The sequence below is a fragment of the Oncorhynchus keta genome, chromosome 25 (assembly GCF_023373465.1).
Source record: "Oncorhynchus keta strain PuntledgeMale-10-30-2019 chromosome 25, Oket_V2, whole genome shotgun sequence".
Lineage (NCBI taxonomy): Eukaryota > Metazoa > Chordata > Actinopteri > Salmoniformes > Salmonidae > Oncorhynchus > Oncorhynchus keta.
In genome coordinates this window covers 35,312,136-35,333,638 of record NC_068445.1, presented here as the reverse complement: position 1 = coordinate 35,333,638, position 21,503 = coordinate 35,312,136, and the positions used below count along the sequence as shown (strand labels likewise).

The 21,503-nt window shown below is 42.4% G+C and overlaps 1 protein-coding gene across 1 annotated transcript in view; it reads left to right on the top strand.

The window, feature by feature from the left end:
• LOC118377657 (potassium channel subfamily T member 1-like) overlaps window positions 1-21,503 on the top strand; it is a 180,973-nt gene that overhangs the window by 137,027 nt on the left and 22,443 nt on the right. The window contains exons 13-20 of the mRNA XM_052479946.1: window positions 7,822-7,958; window positions 9,411-9,474; window positions 9,823-9,931; window positions 10,559-10,667; window positions 16,123-16,272; window positions 16,599-16,834; window positions 19,967-20,183; window positions 21,120-21,225. Of these exons, the coding sequence (XP_052335906.1) occupies window positions 7,822-7,958; window positions 9,411-9,474; window positions 9,823-9,931; window positions 10,559-10,667; window positions 16,123-16,272; window positions 16,599-16,834; window positions 19,967-20,183; window positions 21,120-21,225 (1,128 nt within the window). The remainder of the gene's footprint in view (window positions 1-7,821; window positions 7,959-9,410; window positions 9,475-9,822; window positions 9,932-10,558; window positions 10,668-16,122; window positions 16,273-16,598; window positions 16,835-19,966; window positions 20,184-21,119; window positions 21,226-21,503) is intronic.

The window sequence follows — 21,503 nt, the reverse complement described above, 5'->3', positions numbered from 1 at the left end:
CTCTACAGTAATAGAGGAAGACTATGATATTGGTAGGTCTCTACAGTAATAGAGGAAGACTATGATATTGGTAGGTCTCTACAGTAATAGAGAGGCAATGATATTGGTAGTTCTCTACAGTAATAGAGAGGCAATGATATTGGTAGGTCTCTACAGTAATAGAGAGGGTATGATATTGGTAGGTCTCTACAGTAATAGAGGATTGGTAGGTCTCTACAGTAATAGAGGAAGGCAATGATATTGGTAGGTCTCTACAGTAATAGAGGAAGACTATGATATTGGTAGGTCTCTACAGTAATAGAGAGGCTATGATATTGGTAGGTCTCTACAGTAATAGAGAGGCAATGATATTGGTAGGTCTCTACAGTAATAGAGAGGCAATGATATTGGTAGGTCTCTACAGTAATAGAGAGGCAATGATATTGGTAGGTCTCTACAGTAATAGAGAGGCAATGATATTGGTAGGTCTCTACAGTAATAGAGAGGCTATGATATTGGTAGGTCTCTACAGTAATAGAGAGGCAATGATATTGGTAGGTCTCTACAGTAATAGAGAGGCAATGATATTGGTAGGTCTCTACAGTAATAGAGAGGCAATGATATTGGTAGGTCTCTACAGTAATTGAGAAGACTATGATATTGGTAGGTCTCTACAGTAATAGAGGGTATGATATGATATTGGTAGGTCTCTACAGTAATAGAGGAAGGCAATGATATTGGTAGGTCTCTACAGTAATAGAGGAAGACTATGATATTGGTAGGTCTAACAGTAATAGAGAGGCAATGATGATATTGGTAGGTCTCTACAGTAATAGAGAGGCTATGATATTGGTAGGTCTCTACAGTAATAGAGAGGCAATGATATTGGTAGGTCTCTACAGTAATAGAGAGGCTATGATATTGGTAGGTCTCTACAGTAATAGAGAGGCAATGATATTGGTAGGTCTCTACAGTAATAGAGAGGCAATGATATTGGTAGGTCTCTACAGTAATTGAGGAAGACTATGATATTGGTAGGTCTCTACAGTAATAGAGAGGGTATGATATTGGTAGGTCTCTACAGTAATAGAGGATTGGTAGGTCTCTACAGTAATAGAGGAAGGCAATGATATTGGTAGGTCTCTACAGTAATAGAGGAAGACTATGATATTGGTAGGTCTCAACAGTAATAGAGAGGCTATGATATTGGTAGGTCTCTACAGTAATAGAGAGGCAATGATATTGGTAGGTCTCTACAGTAATAGAGAGGCTATGATATTGGTAGGTCTCTACAGTAATAGAGAGGCAATGATATTGGTAGGTCTCTACAGTAATAGAGAGGCAATGATATTGGTAGGTCTCTACAGTAATTGAGGAAGACTATGATATTGGTAGGTCTCTACAGTAATAGAGAGGCAATGATATAGGTAGGTCTCTACAGTAATAGAGAGGCTATGATATTGGTAGGTCTCTACAGTAATAGAGGATGATATTGGTAGGTCTATGATATTGGTAGGTCTCTACAGTAATAGAGAGGCTATGATATTGGTAGGTCTCTACAGTAATAGAGAGGCAATGATATTGGTAGGTCTCTACAGTAATAGAGAGGCTATGATATTGGTAGGTCTCTACAGTAATAGAGGAAGACTATGATATTGGTAGGTCTCTACAGTAATAGAGAGGCAATGATATTGGTAGGTCTCTACAGTAATAGAGAGGCAATGATATTGAGGTCTCTACAGTAATAGGTGATATTGGTAGGTCTCTACAGTAATAGAGAGGCAATGATATTGGTAGGTCTCTACAGTAATAGAGAGGCAATGATATAGGTAGGTCTCTACAGTAATAGAGAGGCAATGATATTGGTAGGTCTCTACAGTAATAGAGAGGCTATGATATTGGTAGGTCTCTACAGTAATAGAGAGGCAATGATATAGGTAGGTCTCTACAGTAATAGAGAGGCTATGATATTGGTAGGTCTCTACAGTAATAGAGGAAGACTATGATATTGGTAGGTCTCAACAGTAATAGAGAGGCAATGATATAGGTAGGTCTCTACAGTAATAGAGAGGCTATGATATTGGTAGGTCTCTACAGTAATAGAGAGGCTATGATATTGGTAGGTCTCTACAGTAATAGAGGAAGACTATGATATTGGTAGGTCTCTACAGTAATAGAGAGGCAATGATATTGGTAGTTCTCTACAGTAATAGAGAGGCAATGATATTGGTAGGTCTCTACAGTAATAGAGAGGGTATGATATTGGTAGGTCTCTATAATAGAGGCTTGGTAGGTCTCTACAGTAATAGAGGAAGGCAATGATATTGGTAGGTCTCTACAGTAATAGAGGAAGACTATGATATATGGTAGGTCTCTACAGTAATAGAGAGGCAGTAATCTCTAGGAGGCTATGATATTGGTAGGTCTCTACAGTAATAGAGAGGCAATGATATAGGTAGGTCTCTACAGTAATAGAGAGGCTATGATATTGGTAGGTCTCTACAGTAATAGAGAGGCAATGATATTGGTAGGTCTCTACAGTAATAGAGAGGCTATGATATTGGTAGGTCTCTACAGTAATAGAGAGGCAATGATATTGGTAGGTCTCTACAGTAATAGAGAGGCAATGATATTGGTAGGTCTCTACAGTAATTGAGGAAGACTATGATATTGGTAGGTCTCTACAGTAATAGAGAGGGTATGATATTGGTAGGTCTCTACAGTAATAGAGGATTGGTAGGTCTCTACAGTAATAGAGGAAGGCAATGATATTGGTAGGTCTCTACAGTAATAGAGGAAGACTATGATATTGGTAGGTCTCAACAGTAATAGAGAGGCTATGATATTGGTAGGTCTCTACAGTAATAGAGAGGCAATGATATTGGTAGGTCTCTACAGTAATAGAGAGGCTATGATATTGGTAGGTCTCTACAGTAATAGAGAGGCAATGATATAGGTAGGTCTCTACAGTAATAGAGAGGCTATGATATTGGTAGGTCTCTACAGTAATAGAGGAAGACTATGATATTGGTAGGTCTCAACAGTAATAGAGAGGCAATGATATAGGTAGGTCTCTACAGTAATAGAGAGGCTATGATATTGGTAGGTCTCTACAGTAATAGAGGAAGACTATGATATTGGTAGGTCTCTACAGTAATAGAGGAAGACTATGATATTGGTAGGTCTCTACAGTAATAGAGAGGCAATGATATTGGTAGGTCTCTACAGTAATAGAGAGGCAATGATATTGGTAGGTCTCTACAGTAATAGAGAGGGTATGATATTGGTAGGTCTCTACAGTAATAGAGGATTGGTAGGTCTCTACAGTAATAGAGGAAGGCAATGATATTGGTAGGTCTCTACAGTAATAGAGGAAGACTATGATATTGGTAGGTCTCAACAGTAATAGAGAGGCTATGATATTGGTAGGTCTCTACAGTAATAGAGAGGCAATGATATTGGTAGGTCTCTACAGTAATAGAGAGGCTATGATATTGGTAGGTCTCTACAGTAATAGAGAGGCAATGATATAGGTAGGTCTCTACAGTAATAGAGAGGCTATGATATTGGTAGGTCTCTACAGTAATAGAGGAAGACTATGATATTGGTAGGTCTCTACAGTAATAGAGAGGCAATGATATTGGTAGGTCTCTACAGTAATAGAGAGGCAATGATATTGGTAGGTCTCTACAGTAATAGAGAGGCAATGATATTGGTAGGTCTCTACAGTAATAGAGAGGCAATGATATTGGTAGGTCTCTACAGTAATAGAGAGGCAATGATATTGGTAGGTCTCTACAGTAATAGAGAGGCAATGATATTGGTAGGTCTCTACAGTAATAGAGAGGCAATGATATTGGTAGGTCTCTACAGTAATTGAGGAAGACTATGATATTGGTAGGTCTCTACAGTAATAGAGAGGGTATGATATTGGTAGGTCTCTACAGTAATAGAGGATTGGTAGGTCTCTACAGTAATAGAGGAAGGCAATGATATTGGTAGGTCTCTACAGTAATAGAGGAAGACTATGATATTGGTAGGTCTCAACAGTAATAGAGAGGCTATGATATTGGTAGGTCTCTACAGTAATAGAGAGGCAATGATATTGGTAGGTCTCTACAGTAATAGAGAGGCTATGATATTGATAGGTCTCTACAGTAATAGAGAGGCAATGATATAGGTAGGTCTCTACAGTAATAGAGAGGCTATGATATTGGTAGGTCTCTACAGTAATAGAGGAAGACTATGATATTGGTAGGTCTCTACAGTAATAGAGAGGCAATGATATAGGTAGGTCTCTACAGTAATAGAGAGGCTATGATATTGGTAGGTCTCTACAGTAATAGAGGAAGAATATGATATTGGTAGGTCTCTACAGTAATAGAGAGGCAATGATATGGGTAGGTCTCTGCAGTAATAGAGAGGCTATGATATTGGTAGGTCTCTACAGTAATAGAGAGGGTATGATATTGGTAGGTCTCTACAGTAATAGAGAGGCAATGATATAGGTAGGTCTCTACAGTAATAGAGAGGCTATGATATTGGTAGGTCTCTACAGTAATAGAGAGGCAATGATATTGGTAGGTCTCTACAGTAATAGAGAGGCAATGATATTGGTAGGTCTCTACAGTAATAGAGAGGCTATGATATTGGTAGGTCTCTACAGTAATAGAGAGGCTATGATATTGGTAGGTCTCTACAGTAATAGAGAGGCAATGATATTGGTAGGTCTCTACAGTAATAGAGAGGCTATGATATTGGTAGGTCTCTACAGTAACAGAGAGGAAATGATATGGGTAGGTCTCTACAGTAATAGAGAGGCTATGATATTGGTAGGTCTCTACAGTAATAGAGGAAGACTATGATATTGGTAGGTCTCTACAGTAATAGAGAGGCAATGATATTGGTAGGTCTCTACAGTAATAGAGGGGCTATGATATTGGTAGGTCTCTACAGTAATAGAGGAAGACTATGATATTGCTAGGTCTCTACAGTAATAGAGAGGCTATGATATTGGTAGGTCTCTACAGTAATAGAGAGGCTATGATATTGGTGGTCTCTTCAGTAATAGAGAGGCTATGTTATCTGGTAGGTCTCTACAGGAATAGAGCTATGTTATTTGGTAGGTCTCTACTGGAATAGAGCCCTTGTTCAGGGCTATGTTATTTGGTAGGTCTCTACAGGAATAGAGCCCTTGTTCAGGGCTATGTTATTTGGTAGGTCTCTACAGGAATAGAGCCCTTGTTCAGGGCTATGTTATTTGGTAGGTCTCTACAGGAATAGAGCCCTTGTTCAGGGCTATGTTATTTGGTAGGTCTCTACAGGAATAGAGCCCTTGTTCAGGGCTATGTTATTTGGTAGGTCTCTACAGGAATAGAGCCCTTGTTCAGGGCTATGTTATTTTGTAGGTCTCTACAGGAATAGAGCCCTTGTTCAGGGCTATGTTATTTGGTAGGTCTCTACAGGAATAGAGCCCTTGTTCAGGGCTATGTTATTTGGTAGGTCTCTACAGGAATAGAGCCCTTGTTTAGGGGAATGTTATTTGGTAGGTCTCTACAGGAATAGAGCCCTTGTTCAGGGCTATGTTATTTGGTAGGTCTCTACAGGAATCGAGCTATGTTATTTGGTAGGTCTCTACAGGAATAGAGCTATGTTATTTGGTAGGTCTCTACAGGAATAGAGCTATGTTATTTGGTAGGTCTCTACATGAATAGAGCTATGTTATTTGGCAGGTCTCTACAGGAATAGAGCTATGTTATTTGGTAGGTCTCTACAGGAATAGAGCTATGTTATTTGGTAGGTCTCTACAGGAATAGGGCTATGTTATTTGGTAGGTCTCTACAGGAATAGGGCTATGTTATTTGGTAGGTCTCTACAGGAATAGAGCTATGTTATTTGGTAGGTCTCTACAGGAATAGAGCTATGTTATTTGTTAGGTCTCTACAGGAATAGAGCTATGTTAATTGGTAGGTCTCTACAGGAATAGAGCTATGTTATTTGGTGGGCCTCTACAGGAATAGAGCTATGTTATTTGGTAGGTCTCTACAGGAATAGAGCCCTTGTTCAAGGCTATGTTATTTGGTAGGTCTCTACAGGAATAGAGCCCTTGTTCAGGGCTATGTTATTTGGTAGGTCGCTACAGGAATAGAGCCCTTGTTCAGGGCTATGTTATTTGGTAGGTCTCTACAGGAATAGAGCCCTTTTCAGGGCTATGTTATTTGGTAGGTCGCTACAGGAATAGAGCCCTTGTTCAGGGCTATGTTATTTGGTAGGTCTCTACAGGAATAGAGCCCTTTTTCAGGGCTATGTTATTTTGTAGGTCTCTACAGGAATAGAGCTATGTTATTTGGTATGTCTCTACAGGAATAGAGCTATGTTATTTGGTAGGTCTCTACAGGAATAGAGCTATGTTATTTGGCAGGTCTCTACAGGAATAGAGCTATGTTATTTGGTAGGTCTCTACAGGAATAGAGCTATGTTATTTGGTAGGTCTCTACAGGAATAGGGCTATGTTATTTGGTAGGTCTCTACAGGAATAGGGCTATGTTATTTGGTAGGTCTCTACAGGAATAGAGCTATGTTATTTGGTAGGTCTCTACAGGAATAGAGCTATGTTATTTGTTAGGTCTCTACAGGAATAGAGCTATGTTAATTGGTAGGTCTCTACAGGAATAGAGCTATGTTATTTGGTGGGCCTCTACAGGAATAGAGCTATGTTATTTGGTAGGTCTCTACAGGAATAGAGCCCTTGTTCAAGGCTATGTTATTTGGTAGGTCTCTACAGGAATAGAGCCCTTGTTCAGGGCTATGTTATTTGGTAGGTCGCTACAGGAATAGAGCCCTTGTTCAGGGCTATGTTATTTGGTAGGTCTCTACAGGAATAGAGCCCTTTTCAGGGCTATGTTATTTGGTAGGTCGCTACAGGAATAGAGCCCTTGTTCAGGGCTATGTTATTTGGTAGGTCTCTACAGGAATAGAGCCCTTTTTCAGGGCTATGTTATTTTGTAGGTCTCTACAGGAATAGAGCTATGTTATTTGGTATGTCTCTACAGGAATAGAGCTATGTTATTTGGTAGGTCTCTACAGGAATAGAGCTATGTTATTAGGTAGGTCTCTACAGGGATAGAGCTATGTTATTTGGTAGGTCTCTATAGGAATAGAGCTATGTTATTTGGTAGGTCTCTACAGGAATAGAGCTATGCTATTTGGTAGGTCTCTGCAGGAATAGAGCCCTTGTTCAGGGCTATGTTATTTGGTAGGTCGCTACAGGAATAGAGCCCTTGTTCAGGGCTATGTTATTTGGTAGGTCTCTACAGGAATAGAGCCCTTGTTCAGGGCTATGTTATTTTGTAGGTCTCTACAGGAATAGGGCTATCTTATTTGGTATGTCTCTACAGGAATATAGCTATGTTATCTGGTAGGTCTCTACATGAATAGAGCTATTTTACTTGGTAGGTCTTTACAGGAATAGAGCTATGTTATTTGGTAGGTCTCTACAGGAATATAGCTATGTTATTTGGTAGGTCTTTACAGGAATAGAGCTATGTTATTTGGTAGGTCTCTACAGGAATAGCGCTATGTTATTTGGTAGGTCTCTACAGGAATAGAGCTATGTTATTTGGTAGGTCTCTACAGGAATAGCGCTAAAGGACAGACCTCAATATTGATGTTTTATTTAGCGCACAAGTCATTTAGACAATCAACTCTGGTTCCTAACACAATGTGCATATAGCTGGCAAAATATAATAAAATATGTAAACCTTCAGTGTAGATGTTAGGTATCTAACAGGTATCTACCCTGCTCTCCTGATGTTAGGTATCTAACAGGTATCTACCCTGCAGGACTACTATGTGGTGATCCTGTGCCCTACGGAGATGGACATCCAGGTGCGTCGTGTCCTCCAGATCCCCCTGTGGTCCCAGAGGGTCATCTATCTCCAGGGCTCAGCGCTCAAAGACACAGACCTCATGAGGGCCAAGTGAGTGACCCACAGCCCACTGGGCCTAAAGAGTCTCAACGGGAGAGAAGTGCAGTGTTCCGCAGGGAAACGTTGTGGAATACATAGAAAGAAATATCTCTTTGACAGCTCCATTCTATAACATTTTTATTTGCAAAAAGAGGGTTCCAAAACGGTTCTTCGGCTGTCCCCATAGGAGAACACTTTTTGGTTCCAGTTGGAACCCTTTGTTGTTCCAGGTATAACTATTTTGTGTTCCATGTAGAACCCTACGACAACCTGGAACCAAAAAGGTTCAAGTTCTAAAAAGCATATTTTTTTCTAAGAGTGTAAAGGGAAGCAAGGGATATCAGAGAAGATCATAACACCATCAGTTGAGGTCACAGAGGCCTGAGTTGGTAATTGCAGGTCAGATTAAACCTCTAATGAGCCTGTTGAAGATCATAACACCATCAGTTGAGGTCACAGAGGCCTGAGTTGGTAATTGCAGGTCAGATTAAACCTCTAATGAGCCTGTTGAAGATCATAACACCATCAGTTGAGTACACAGAGGCCTGAGTTGGTAATTGCAGATCAGATTAAACCTCTAATGAGCCTATTGTTGAGTCCTCACAGTCCAGTTACTGGTTGATAGACTTTCTGATCTCAGATATGAATCTAGAGTCTGTGAGTGAGTTTGTGCACCTTGTGCTGCTGGCAGATAAGAGAGTGTTAAAGTCAGGAAAGGTCAGTCAAAGGTGTTAATTCAGTTGGCTGTCCTCTCCTAGTATATCAGTGTAATGAGATTTCTCCATACGGCTCACTCTCATCACAACAGCCAAGTTCATATGCATGAACACAAATCATAGCTGAGATCGATCACATCAAATCGTGTTGGCAGTGTTGGCAGTGGCAGAAGTTGCCCTGTCAGGAACACAATACAGGAAGCCATTGATATATGCAGCTGCTCTGATTTTATTGTAGTCGTAGGGTGGATGTTAAGGGGTGGTGATGGATGGTTGAATTGTGGTAATACTGCTTGTCCCCATGAGAGGAAACTGGGATGGCATGACATTTACCCTGTCCACTGCAGAACAGGACTGCATGGTCGTTCAGTGATAACAGTCATAAATTCACCCAGCAGCTCACCCATCCACTCTGCCGTTATCACATGAAAATACTCTGATGAAAACCATGACAGTAATGCAGTGTGACAATACGGTGAACATTACAACAGCATGCAGATTTAGCCTCTTAGCTTTTCTCTCGGACAGTTCTCACTAATATTACCTGTCTGAAGCTTCCCTGGCCCTGGTGTGTGTGTGTGTGTGTGTGTGTGTGTGTGTGTGTGTGTGTGTGTGTGTGTGTGTGTGTGTGTGTGTGTGTGTGTGTGTGTGTGTGTGTGTGTGTGTGTGTGTGTGTGTGTGTGTGTGTGTGTGTGTGTGTGTGTGTGTGTGTGTGTGTGTTTCTGTTAAACCAGTTTGTTTCCTACAGGATGGATGATGCAGAAGCCTGTTTTATCCTGAGCAGTAGGAATGAGGTGGACCGCACTGCGGCTGTAAGTTCATTATCAGGCTCATGACTTCATAATTAGCGCATTGCAATCCTTACTCAATACATTAATTGAGTTGTGATTGCAATGAACTGAATATTTCCACTCTAACTCAGTGAGATTGTGCGTATTGGACCTGTGGCTTAAGAACTAGTTTACTTTTCCACTCAGCTGATTTTACAAAATGGACAGAAATGAAAAATAAGTATTGGATTTATAAACTCATATTGTATGCACATAACAGTCCAGCTGGCCTCATAAAAGGACTCATAAAATCAGAATTACATTTCCGTTTGAGTGAGGGTGAAAGTGTTGGAAGTAGCAGATGGAAATGAATGTTGTTTTGTCCTGCAGGACCACCAGACCATCCTCAGAGCCTGGGCTGTAAAGGACTTTGCCCCAAACTGCCCCCTGTATGTCCAGATCCTCAAACCAGAGAACAAATTCCATGTGAAGTTTGCTGGTGAGCTTTCCTTGATCTCTCTGTCTCTGTCTCTTTCTATCAGTCTCCCTGTCCCTCTGTCTCTTTCTATCAGTCTACCTGTCCCTCTCTCTCTCTGTCTCCCTGTCCCTCTCTCTCTTTCTGTCAGTCTCCCTGTCCCTCTCTCTCTCTCTCTCAGTCTCCCTGTCCCTCTCTCTCTCTGTCTCCCTGTCCCCCTGTCTCTTTCTATCAGTCTCCCTGTCCCTCTCTCTCTGTGTCTCCCTTTCCCTCTCTCTCTCTCTCTCAGTCTCCCTGTCCCTCTCTCTCTCTGTCTCCCTGTCCCCCTGTCTCTTTCTATCAGTCTCCCTGTCCCTCTCGCTCTCTCAGTCTCCCTGTCCCTCTCTCTCTCTCTCTGTCTCCCTGTCCCTCTCTCTCTTTCTATCAGTCTTCCTGTCCCCCTCTCTTTCTCTCAGTCTCCCTGTCCCGCTCTCCCTTTCTCTCAGTCTCCCTGTCCCTCTCTCTCTTTTTTACTCTCTTTCTCCAACTCTGTGTCAGTCCCCCCCCATCCCCAGCTTCCTCTCTCCATTTCTGTCCGGTGCATTCCTTTCAAAACAAAGTTGTTACATCACCTATTTGCTCTGACTTGCAGTATTCTGTTTTATTTGTTAGATCACGTAGTCTGTGAGGAGGAATTCAAGTTCGCCATGCTGGCCCTGAACTGTGTGTGTCCAGCCACATCCACACTGGTCACACTCCTGGTGCACACTTCCAGAGGACAGTGAGTACACCCATTAAAAAACGGATGATTCTCTCCTCCTACTGAAAACTCCACAATGAGGTATCACTATTGAAAACATAAACCTCAATCTTTGGGTTTGTGAGAAAGCGTTCTACAAATAAAATGCCTTATTATACAGAGATCGTTGCAGGTTTTGTTTTGTGAAACAGTAACCTATACATTGAGGTCAGTGGAGGCTGCTGAGGGGAGGACGGCTCATAATAATGGCTGGAACAGAGCTAATGGAATGCCATCAAACACATAGAAACCATGTGTTTGATATATTTGATACCATGCCACTCATACCTCTCCAGCAATTACCACAAGCCCGTCCTCCCCAATTAAGGTGCCACTACCTCCTGTGAATGAGGTGTCCTCCTTTGTAAACAAGTCCCAAGTTGCTACGACAACAACAACAGGCACATTTGTCATTAGTCTAAAGCATGTACCTAATTAATGACTCCTCCCTGAAATCTACTGCGTTGCCATAAACTTTACCTTGGGCCTCCACACTCATCAATCTCACAGCGCGCTGCCATCAACACCAAGCCAAGATGATAAAATCTTTTCAGCATCGTTATAATATCAACAGCTTGACGCAGCAGAGAATCCATTCTTATCCTCTTTATGGAAATAATTAGAAAGGCTATGTCATAAATGGTGACAGGTTTTGGGAAAAGACAACTCCAATAAATGAGTTTTCTCTGAAGTCATCAGATTGATTAAAAGATAGAGAGAAAGAGAAGAGACGGAGTGAGAGAGAGTGAGAGAGAATGAGAGAGTGAGAGAGAGAGTGTGTGAGAGAGAGTGAGAGAATGAGGAGAGAGGAGGAGAGAGAATGAGAGAGAGTGAGAAAGAGAGAGTGAGAGAGAGAGTGTGAGAGAGAGGGAGAGAATGAGGAGAGAGGAGGAGAGAGAGTGAGAGAGAAAGAGGGAGAGAAAGAGAGTGAGAAAGAGAGAGTGAGAGAGAATGAGAGAGTGAGAGAGAGAGTGTGTGAGAGAGAGTGAGAGAATGAGGAGAGAGGAGGAGAGAGAATGAGAGAGAGAGAATGAGAGAGAGAAAGAGAGTGAGAGAGAATGAGAGTGAGAGAGAATGAGAGTGAGAGAGAAAGAGAGAGAGAAAGAGAGTGAGAAAGAGAGAGTGAGAGAGAGAGTGAGAGAGAGAGTGTGTGAGAGAGAGTGAGAGAATGAGGAGAGAGGAGGAGAGAGAGAGAATGAGAGAGAGAAAGAGAGTGAGAGAGAATGAGAGTGAGAGAGAAAGAGAGAGAGAGAAAGAGAGAGAGAGTAATTGCTGTGTTGGGATGACCTTATTCTCAACAAGGTAATTATTGGTTGGAGATTTAGATGGCGGGAGTTACAAGCTCATAAAAGTTCAGAAGCAATTTGTTTGATGGAGCTGTCAATCAAGACAAGGAAAGGTGCTGAGTTGCAAATCAAGTCAGGGAATTACAATGAGTTGGGAGATAACTGGTCTAACTTAATTGATAGCCTGAAATTACTTCTTGGTAGCTAGTTATGAGGTTGGGAGATGGGTAAGCTATCTGGGCTAAAGACAACTTCATACAATTCATATGTGGCTTGTAGTATTACAGAGAAACAACAACAAAAAATTCTACCAGAAAAGACTAAATATATATATTTTTACATTTAACGTTTTTAACAGGACAAATTTGAGGGGCCACGTGCCCCTACGCCCAATATGGGCATGACCTCTCTGACTATAGTTACTGGAAATGTGCTGGAAAGAACAATGTGAAAATGAAATATCTCAAACAGCACATTACGGGTCAGGTGGAGACAGTAATGTGAAAAGGGTATCAGAGTCTCTACATGATAGCTAAGTAGTTCATCACTGTCATAGGCCCTCACATTCCTCAGTCCTTCAGTCCTTCAGTCCTTCACGTTTCTTTAACATCTCAGGTCAAGGCTCCATCACTCATCTTCATCCCCTTACTTTATCAGTCATCTTCATCCCCTTACTTTATCAATCATTTTCATCACCTTACGTCATCAGTCATCTTCATCCCCTTACGTCATCAGTCATCTTCATCCCCTTACGTCATCAGTCATTTTCATCCCCTTACGTCATCAGTCATTTTCATCCCCTTACGTCATCAGTCATCTTCATCCCCTTACTTCATCAATGTTCTTCATCACCTTCAACAGTCATCTTCATCCCATTACTTCATTAGTCATCTTCGTCCCCTTACTTCATCAGTCATCTTCATCCCCTTACTTCATCAATGTTCTTCATCACCTTCAACAGTCATCTTCATCCCATTACTTCATTAGTCATCTTCGTCCCCTTACGTCATCAGTCATCTTCATCCCCTTACTTCATCAATGTTCTTCATCACCTTCAACAGTCATCTTCATCCCATTACTTCATTAGTCATCTTCGTCCCCTTACGTCATCAGTCATTTTCATCCCCTTACGTCATCAGTCATCTTCATCCCCTTACTTCATCAATGTTCTTCATCACCTTCAACAGTCATTTTCATCCCATTACTTCATTAGTCATCTTCGTCCCCTTACTTCATCAGTCATCTTCATCCCCTTACTTCATCAATGTTCTTCATCACCTTCAACAGTCATCTTCATCCCATTACTTCATTAGTCATCTTCGTCCCCTTACGTCATCAGTCATCTTCATCCCCTTACTTCATCAATGTTCTTCATCACCTTCAACAGTCATTTTCATCCCATTACTTCATTAGTCATCTTCATCCCCTTACGTCATCAGTCATCTTCATCCCCTTACGTCATCAGTCATTTTCATCCCCTTACGTCATCAGTCATCTTCATCCCCTTACTTCATCAATGTTCTTCATCACCTTCAACAGTCATTTTCATCCCATTACTTCATTAGTCATCTTCGTCCCCTTACGTCATCAGTCATCTTCATCCCCTTACTTCATCAATGTTCTTCATCACCTTCATCAGTCATCTTCATCCCATTACTTCATCAGTCATCTTCATCCCCTTACTTCATCAGTCATCTTCATCCCCTTACTTTATCAATCATTTTCATCACCTTACGTCATCAGTCATCTTCATCCCCTTACTTCATCAGTCATCTTAATTTCCTTACGTCATCAGTCATCGTCATCCCCTTACGTCATCAGTCATCTTCATCCCCTTACTTCATCAGTCATCTTCATCCCCTTACTTCATCAGTCATCTTCATCCCCTTACTTCATCAGTCATCTTCATCCCCTTACTTCATCAGTCATCTTCATCCCCTTACTTCATCAGTCATCTTCCTCCCCTTACGTCATCAGTCATCTTCATCCCCTTACTTCATCAGTCATATTCCTCCCCTTACTTCATCAGTCATCTTCATCCCCTTACTTCATCAGTCATCTTCCTCCCCTTACTTCATCAGTCATATTCCTCCCCTTACTTCATCAGTCATCTTCATCCCCTTACTTCATCAGTCATCTTCCTCCCCTTACGTCATCAGTCATCTTCATCCCCTTACTTCATCAGTCATCTTCATCCCCTTACGTCATCAGTCATCTTCATCCCCTTACTTCATCAGTCATCTTCCTCCCCTTACGTCATCAGTCATCTTCGTCCCCTTACTTCATCAGTCATCTTCCTCCCCTTACGTCATCAGTCATCTTCATCCCCTTACGTCATCAGTCATCTTCATCCCCTTACTTCATCAGTCATCTTCCTCCCCTTACGTCATCAGTCATCTTCATCCCCTTACTTCATCAGTCATATTCCTCCCCTAACGTCATCAGTCATATTCATCCCCTTACTTCATCAGTCATCTTCCTCCCCTTACGTCATCAGTCATCTTCGTCCCCTTACTTCATCAGTCATCTTCCTCCCCTTACGTCATCAGTCATCTTCATCCCCTTACGTCATCAGTCATCTTCATCCCATTACTTCATCAGTCATCTTCCTCCCCTTACGTCATCAGTCATCTTCATCCCCTTACTTCATCAGTCATCTTCATCCCCTTACTTCATCAGTCATATTCCTCCCCTTACGTCATCAGTCATATTCCTCCCCTTACGTCATCAGTCATATTCCTCCCCTTACGTCATCAGTCATATTCCTCCCCTTACGTCATCAGTCATCTTCATCCCCTTACGTCATCAGTCATCTTCATCCCCTTACTTCATCAGTCATCTTCCTCCCCTTACGTCATCAGTCATCTTCATCCCCTTACTTCATCAGTCATATTCCTCCCCTTACGTCATCAGTCATCTTCATCCCCTTACTTCATCAGTCATCTTCCTCCTCTTACGTCATCAGTCATCTTCGTCCCCTTACTTCATCAGTCATCTTCCTCCTCTTACGTCATCAGTCATCTTCGTCCCCTTACTTCATCAGTCATATTCTCCCCTTACGTCATCAGTCATATTCCTCCCCTTACGTCATCAGTCATCTTCATCCCCTTACGTCATCAGTCATCTTCATCCCCTTACTTCATCAGTCATCTTCCTCCTCTTACGTCATCAGTCATCTTCGTCCCCTTACTTCATCAGTCATCTTCCTCCCCTTACGTCATCAGTCATCTTCATCCCCTTACGTCATCAGTCATCTTCATCCCCTTACTTCATCAGTCATCTTCCTCCCCTTACGTCATCAGTCATCTTCATCCCCTTACTTCATCAGTCATCTTCATCCCCTTACTTCATCAGTCATCTTCCTCCCCTTACGTCATCAGTCATCTTCATCCCCTTACTTCATCAGTCATCTTCATCCCCTTACTTCATCAGTCATATTCCTCCCCTTACTTCATCAGTCATCTTCATCCCCTTACTTCATCAGTCATCTTCATCCCCTTACTTCATCAGTCATCTTCATCCCCTTACTTCATCAGTCATATTCCTCCCCTTACTTCATCAGTCATCTTCATCCCCTTACGTCATCAGTCATCTTCATCCCCTTACGTCATCAGTCATCTTCATCCCCTTACTTCATCAGTCATCTTCCTCCCCTTACGTCATCAGTCATCTTCATCCCCTTACTTCATCAGTCATCTTCATCCCCTTACTTCATCAGTCATCTTCCTCCCCTTACGTCATCAGTCATCTTCATCCCCTTACTTCATCAGTCATCTTCATCCCCTTAATTCATCAGTCATCTTCATCCCCTTACTTCATCAGTCATCTTCCTCCCCTTACGTCATCAGTCATCTTCATCCCCTTACTTCATCAGTCATATTCCTCCCCTTACTTCATCAGTCATATTCCTCCCCTTACGTCATCAGTCATCTTCATCCCCTTACTTCATCAGTCATATTCCTCCCCTTACTTCATCAGTCATATTCCTCCCCTTACTTCATCAGTCATCTTCATCCCCTTACTTCATCAGTCATATTCCTCCCCTTACTTCATCAGTCATATTCATCCCCTTACTTCATCAGTCATATTCGTCCCCATTGGGACATAAGGCCACAATGAGTTTTCTCCACTTCTTCTGTTTTTGACTACAGGGAAGGCCAGCTGTCTCCAGAACAGTGGCAGAGGACGTACGGCCGGTGCTCGGGGAACGAGGTCTACCATATCCGCCTCTGTGACAGCAAGTTCTTTGGGGAGTATGATGGGAAGAGTTTCACATATGCCTCCTTCCACGCACACAAGAAGTGAGTAGACTTCCTGCCATGGCTTGTATAAGACCTTCTTGCTGTTCTCTGACACTCTGCAAACCTTGAGGACAGCAGTCTTAGTGTCCGTTTACCCAGGGACTTGATTGATACATCTGTAAATATGTGGCATATTCTTTGGTTTCGATTAGATAGGCTCTCTGGGTATTTGTCTCTTGGTTCATGGCTTCGAGGTTAATCACTCTCTGTCAAACCAAGGCAAACCGGCATAGCCTGTAGCCAGAAGCCCTTTAGAACCAGAGTTGTGCACCACTGGATTACACTAAGCACAGCATACCAGATGGCTGTTCTTCATCTCCCCTCAGGTATGGTGTGTGTCTGATCGGGGTGAAGAGGGAGGACAACAAGAGCATCCTGCTGAACCCTGGTCCTCGCCACATCATGGCTGCCCCAGACACCTGCTACTACATCAACATCACCAAGGAGGAGAACAGCGCCTTCATCTTTAAACAGGAGGAGAAGGACAACAAGGGCCTGCCGGTGGCCGGGCTGTACGATGCCCCCTCCAGGCTGCCTGTACACAGCATCATCGCCAGTATGGGTGAGGAACGAAGGGAAGGGAGGGAGGGATAGCTTAGTAAAGGGAAGCAGGTGAGAGGGAAGAGGGATGGGTGAGCCTCAGTGTTGGGAGGTAATGAACTACATGTAATGTAACAACTAGTCATTTAATTACAGTACATTTTGCACTAGCTTGGTTGTAGTTGATCTAAATTCTAATCTTTGTAGTGTTTTGTTCAGTAATTAATAACTTGTTTTGCCATGTAGTGGTGTAGCTAACTATTTGAAATACACACAACTTTTTGGGGGCATCGGGGCTACCTAATTCTCACTTTCTGTGTTTTTTAGGCTAAATCACACATTATGTTGACATCTGACTACAGAGTGATCTGTTCTTGCAATTTGTAGTCTATGACATTTTTGATAATTTTTCTTAAGGGTAGCTTTAGTGTAGGTTAACTTTTCCCAGTGTAAAGTAATTGGTAGCTTGGTAAACTATATTTTCAGAGTAGCTTCCCCAACACTGGTGAGCCTAATGCAGAATGAGAGTCGAGTAGGGAGTAATAAAGAATGGCCGAGTCTTATAAAGATCAGGGAGGAAGGGAGGGAGGGAGGGAGGAGGAATGGCCGAGTCTTATAAAAGTCAGGGAGGAAGGGAGGGAGGGAGGGAGGAGGAATGGCCGAGTCTTATAAAGATCAGGGAGGAAGGGAGGGAGGGAGTGAGGAGGAATGCCCGAGTCTTATAAAAGTCAGGGAGGAAGGGAGGAGGAATGGCCGAGTCTTATAAAAGGGAGGGAGGGAGGGAGGAGGAATGGCCGAGTCTTATAAAAGAGGAGGGAGGGAGGAGGAATGGCCGAGTCTTATAAAAGGGAGGAAGGGAGGGAGGAGGAATGGCCGAGTCTTATAAAAGGGAGGGAGGGAGGAGGAATGGCCGAGTCTTATAAAAGGGAGGGAGGGAGGAGGAATGGCCGAGTCTTATAAAAGGGAGGAAGGGAGGGAGGAGGAAGGGCCGAGTCTTATAAAAGGGAGGGAGGGAGGAGGAATGGCTGAGTCTTATAAAAGGGAGGGAGGGAAGAGGAATGGCAGAGTCTTATAAAAGGGAGGGAGGGAGGGATGTCAGTCTTATAAAGATCAGACAGAGGGAGGGAAAATCAGAGGAGTGAGCCCAGTGTTGCAAGGGCGTGAGAGAATGGGGGCGAGGAGGGATTCTTCACTTGTCACTGCTATATATTTGCTACCTTTCACAGTGCAATGCAACCTTTCGCAGTGCAATACTTCCTTTCACAGTGCAATGTTACCTTTCACAGTGCAACGCTACCTTTCACAGTGCAATGTACCTTTCACAGTGCAATGCAACCTTTCACAGTGCAATGCTACCTTTCACAGTGCAATGTTACCTTTCACAGTGCAATGCAACCTTTCACAGTGCAATGCTACCTTTCACAGTGCAATGTTACCTTTCACAGTGCAACGCTACCTTTCACAGTGCAATGTACCTTTCACAGTGCAATGCAACCTTTCGCAGTGCAATACTTCCTTTCACAGTGCAATGTTACCTTTCACAGTGCAACGCTACCTTTCACAGTGCAATGCTACCTTTCACAGTGCAATGCAACCTTTCACAGTGCAATGCTACCTTTCACAGTGCAATGTTACCTTTCACAGTGCAATGTTACCTTTCACAGTGCAATGTTACCTTTCACAGTGCAATGTTACCTTTCACAGTGCAATGTTACCTTTCACAGTGCAATGTTACCTTTCACAGTGCAATGCTACCTTTCACAGTGCAATGTTACCTTTCACAGTGCAATGTTACCTTTCACAGTGCAATGCTACCTTTCACAGTGCAATGTTACCTTTCACAGTGCAATGTTACCTTTCACAGTGCAATGTTACCTTTCACAGTGCAATGCTACGTTTCACAGTGCAATGTTGCCATTGACATGTTGGTGGTGATGGTTGTTTTGTATGCTTGTGACTTCATGCATGTGTTCTTGTCTGACTATTGTTTTTTTTCCTTTTCTGGGTTGACTTGGTTTCTGTTGTTGTTGTTGTTTTTGTTGTTGTTGTTTTTCTATGACGTGTTAAAGTTGATCAGGCCACTTCGTATGGTAAGTTTGTGCATGTTGCTACTATTGAAATGTCCTGTTGTAAGGCAACACCGTAGTGTAGTTGGAGAAGGATTTCTGTCAACACAGTTGTTCTGTTGTATTGGTATAGGTTGATGTTTTCCGTAAATGTGTTGCAGTGGAGGCTGCTGAGGGGAGGACGGCTCATAATAATGGCTGGAACGGAGCCAATGGAATGGCATCAAACCATGTGTTTGCTGTATTTGATGCCATTCCAGCTATTCCGCTCCAGACATTATCACAAGCCCGTCCTCCCCAATTAAGGTGCCACCAACCTCCTGTGATTTGCTGTTAATCAGTTCTTTGCTTTTTGCACATAGTTTTAGTTCTGTTTATCAAAAACTGTACTTGTACTTGCGTTGGATGCTGCTACTTCCCAGTACAACAAGATTAAGATATGTCCGATGTTTAACCTTTCAGAAATGAGATACAAGTTAGACACATCGAAATGGATTGAAGGCTTTAGAATATGTCATTTATCACGAGGACAAAAAACTCAAGGACATTCATTCAGTTGACACAATCTATTAAAAACATGTTGTATTCAACTGCTTTTTGTCCAGGTACTGTATAGTACAGCTGTCTTATATGGATACATGTACTTTTTGTTCAACTAGATGGGGGGTAGATCGGATAGTGTTTAATAGATAACATTGAGGACATTCGTCTGTAAAGTCTAATAAAATTCAGTGCATCGAGGACACATGAGTTTGATGGATGAGTGTGCTGCTTTGGGCAAGGACAAAATACTAAGTGACTTCACTAATTCAACCAGAAACAATGACAGTGCAGTTAGCACGTCAGCTGTGCTGGTTCATTTCACACGAAAAGATGATTAGATAATGAATCATGCAAGGCAACATAAAATGTGCTTACACTGCACTATAGAGTATAGAGTATTCATAGGAAATCATAGTATATCAACTTAAGGTTTCTGTAAACAATTACAACAACTAATCTATCTATCAGTGGTGCCCAATTCCATCACACTACCGCCCCATTGTACCGACCAACTATCTTACCAACCATTCAACCACCTCTTTCAGGGACGGTCGCCATGGACCTCCAGAACCCGACGGACCCCCCAGAGGACAGCAGCAAGCTGACCCTGCCCACAGAGAATGGGTCTGGAAGCAGACGGCCCAGCATCGCCCCCGTCTTGGAGATCGCTGACTCCTCCTCCATCCTGCCCTGCGACCTGCTCAGTGACCAATCAGAGGACGAAACCAACCAATCAGACGAGGAGAGCTCGTCGGTGTCCGAGTGAGTGTCCAATCAGAGATGTCGAGGAGGGCAAAGGGAAGTTGGAAGGGCTTGGGCTGTGTTTCCAAAATGGTGTATCAGCCCTCACTGGTTTCAACGCTACAGGCCATGGCTTATGGCTGGGCTGTAGCTAGAATGATTGTTTTCATTATTAACTGACAGTCAATATGATAATGTCTAGTCGGCTTTTATAACCTCTGTTCAGCTCAATGTTGAGTCACACAGCTACTCTATCCATTCCATCACCAAAGGAAAGAGAAGATGTGTGGGGGGTTAGAGTGGATCCTTTCTTTCTTTCTTTTCTTATTTTCTCTCTCTCACTCCATTTCTTTCTCCCTTTCTTTACATCTTTCAATGCATACCATTGAAGCCCTTAGACAACCGTGTGGCAGCCGTATGGCAGACTGCTGCCTGGAAGAGAGAGAGAGAGAGAGAGAGAGAGAGAGAGAGAGAGAGAGAGAGAGAGAGAGAGAGAGAGAGAGAGAGAGAGAGAGAGAGAGAGAGAGAGAGAGAGAGAGAGAGAGAGAGAGAGAGAGAGAGAGAGAGAGAGAGAGAGAGAGAGAGAGAGAGAGAGAGAGAGAGAGAGAGAATTTTAAATTGTGTTCTGGTCATGAGCCATACAGTCATCTCTTGAAGTCCCACAGTGCCCCTGTGTGGTCATGATAAACAAGCCTTTGAGAAAAGGCTACACTCGGTCTCGATACTGTATGTAACAATCCATCAATCCTTTGTGTTAACCTTCAACATGTGTGCAATACTTTACACTGACAAATAGGTGTGTCAATGACACAATGACAAATAGATGGTGTCAATGATTGACATTGAAACATTATTCAATAGATTGCCTTGTCGCTAAAGTTTTTGGTTCATTGCCTCTTCTAAAGTCTCTGACTGAAAGTGTGTGTATTTATTGTTCATTTAAATTTTTCAACTCAGTTTTGTGAAAGGATATCCTCCCAACTCGCCCTACATTGGCAGCTCTCCAACCCTGTGCCATCTCTTACCCCAGAAAGCCTCGTTCTGCTGCCTTCGTCTGGACAAGGTGAGTAGAGACAAGGATGTAATGAAATCTATAGTTGACAAACAAACTTGGTTTTGTTCTCTCATGTAGTAATTATTAAGCCACAAAGTCTTGTTCCAAAGAGAGCAAACAATTTATTATATCTTATTGTGTTGAGCTGTGTTGGTTGTACCATGTCTTAACAATGGTATTGTACATTAGCTTGTAAACTTGACTGTATGAATAGAAAGTGTACGTATCTTTGAATAATAGAATACAGCAGACAAACCTAACTGTTTAGTGTTGTCATAATAGTTTAT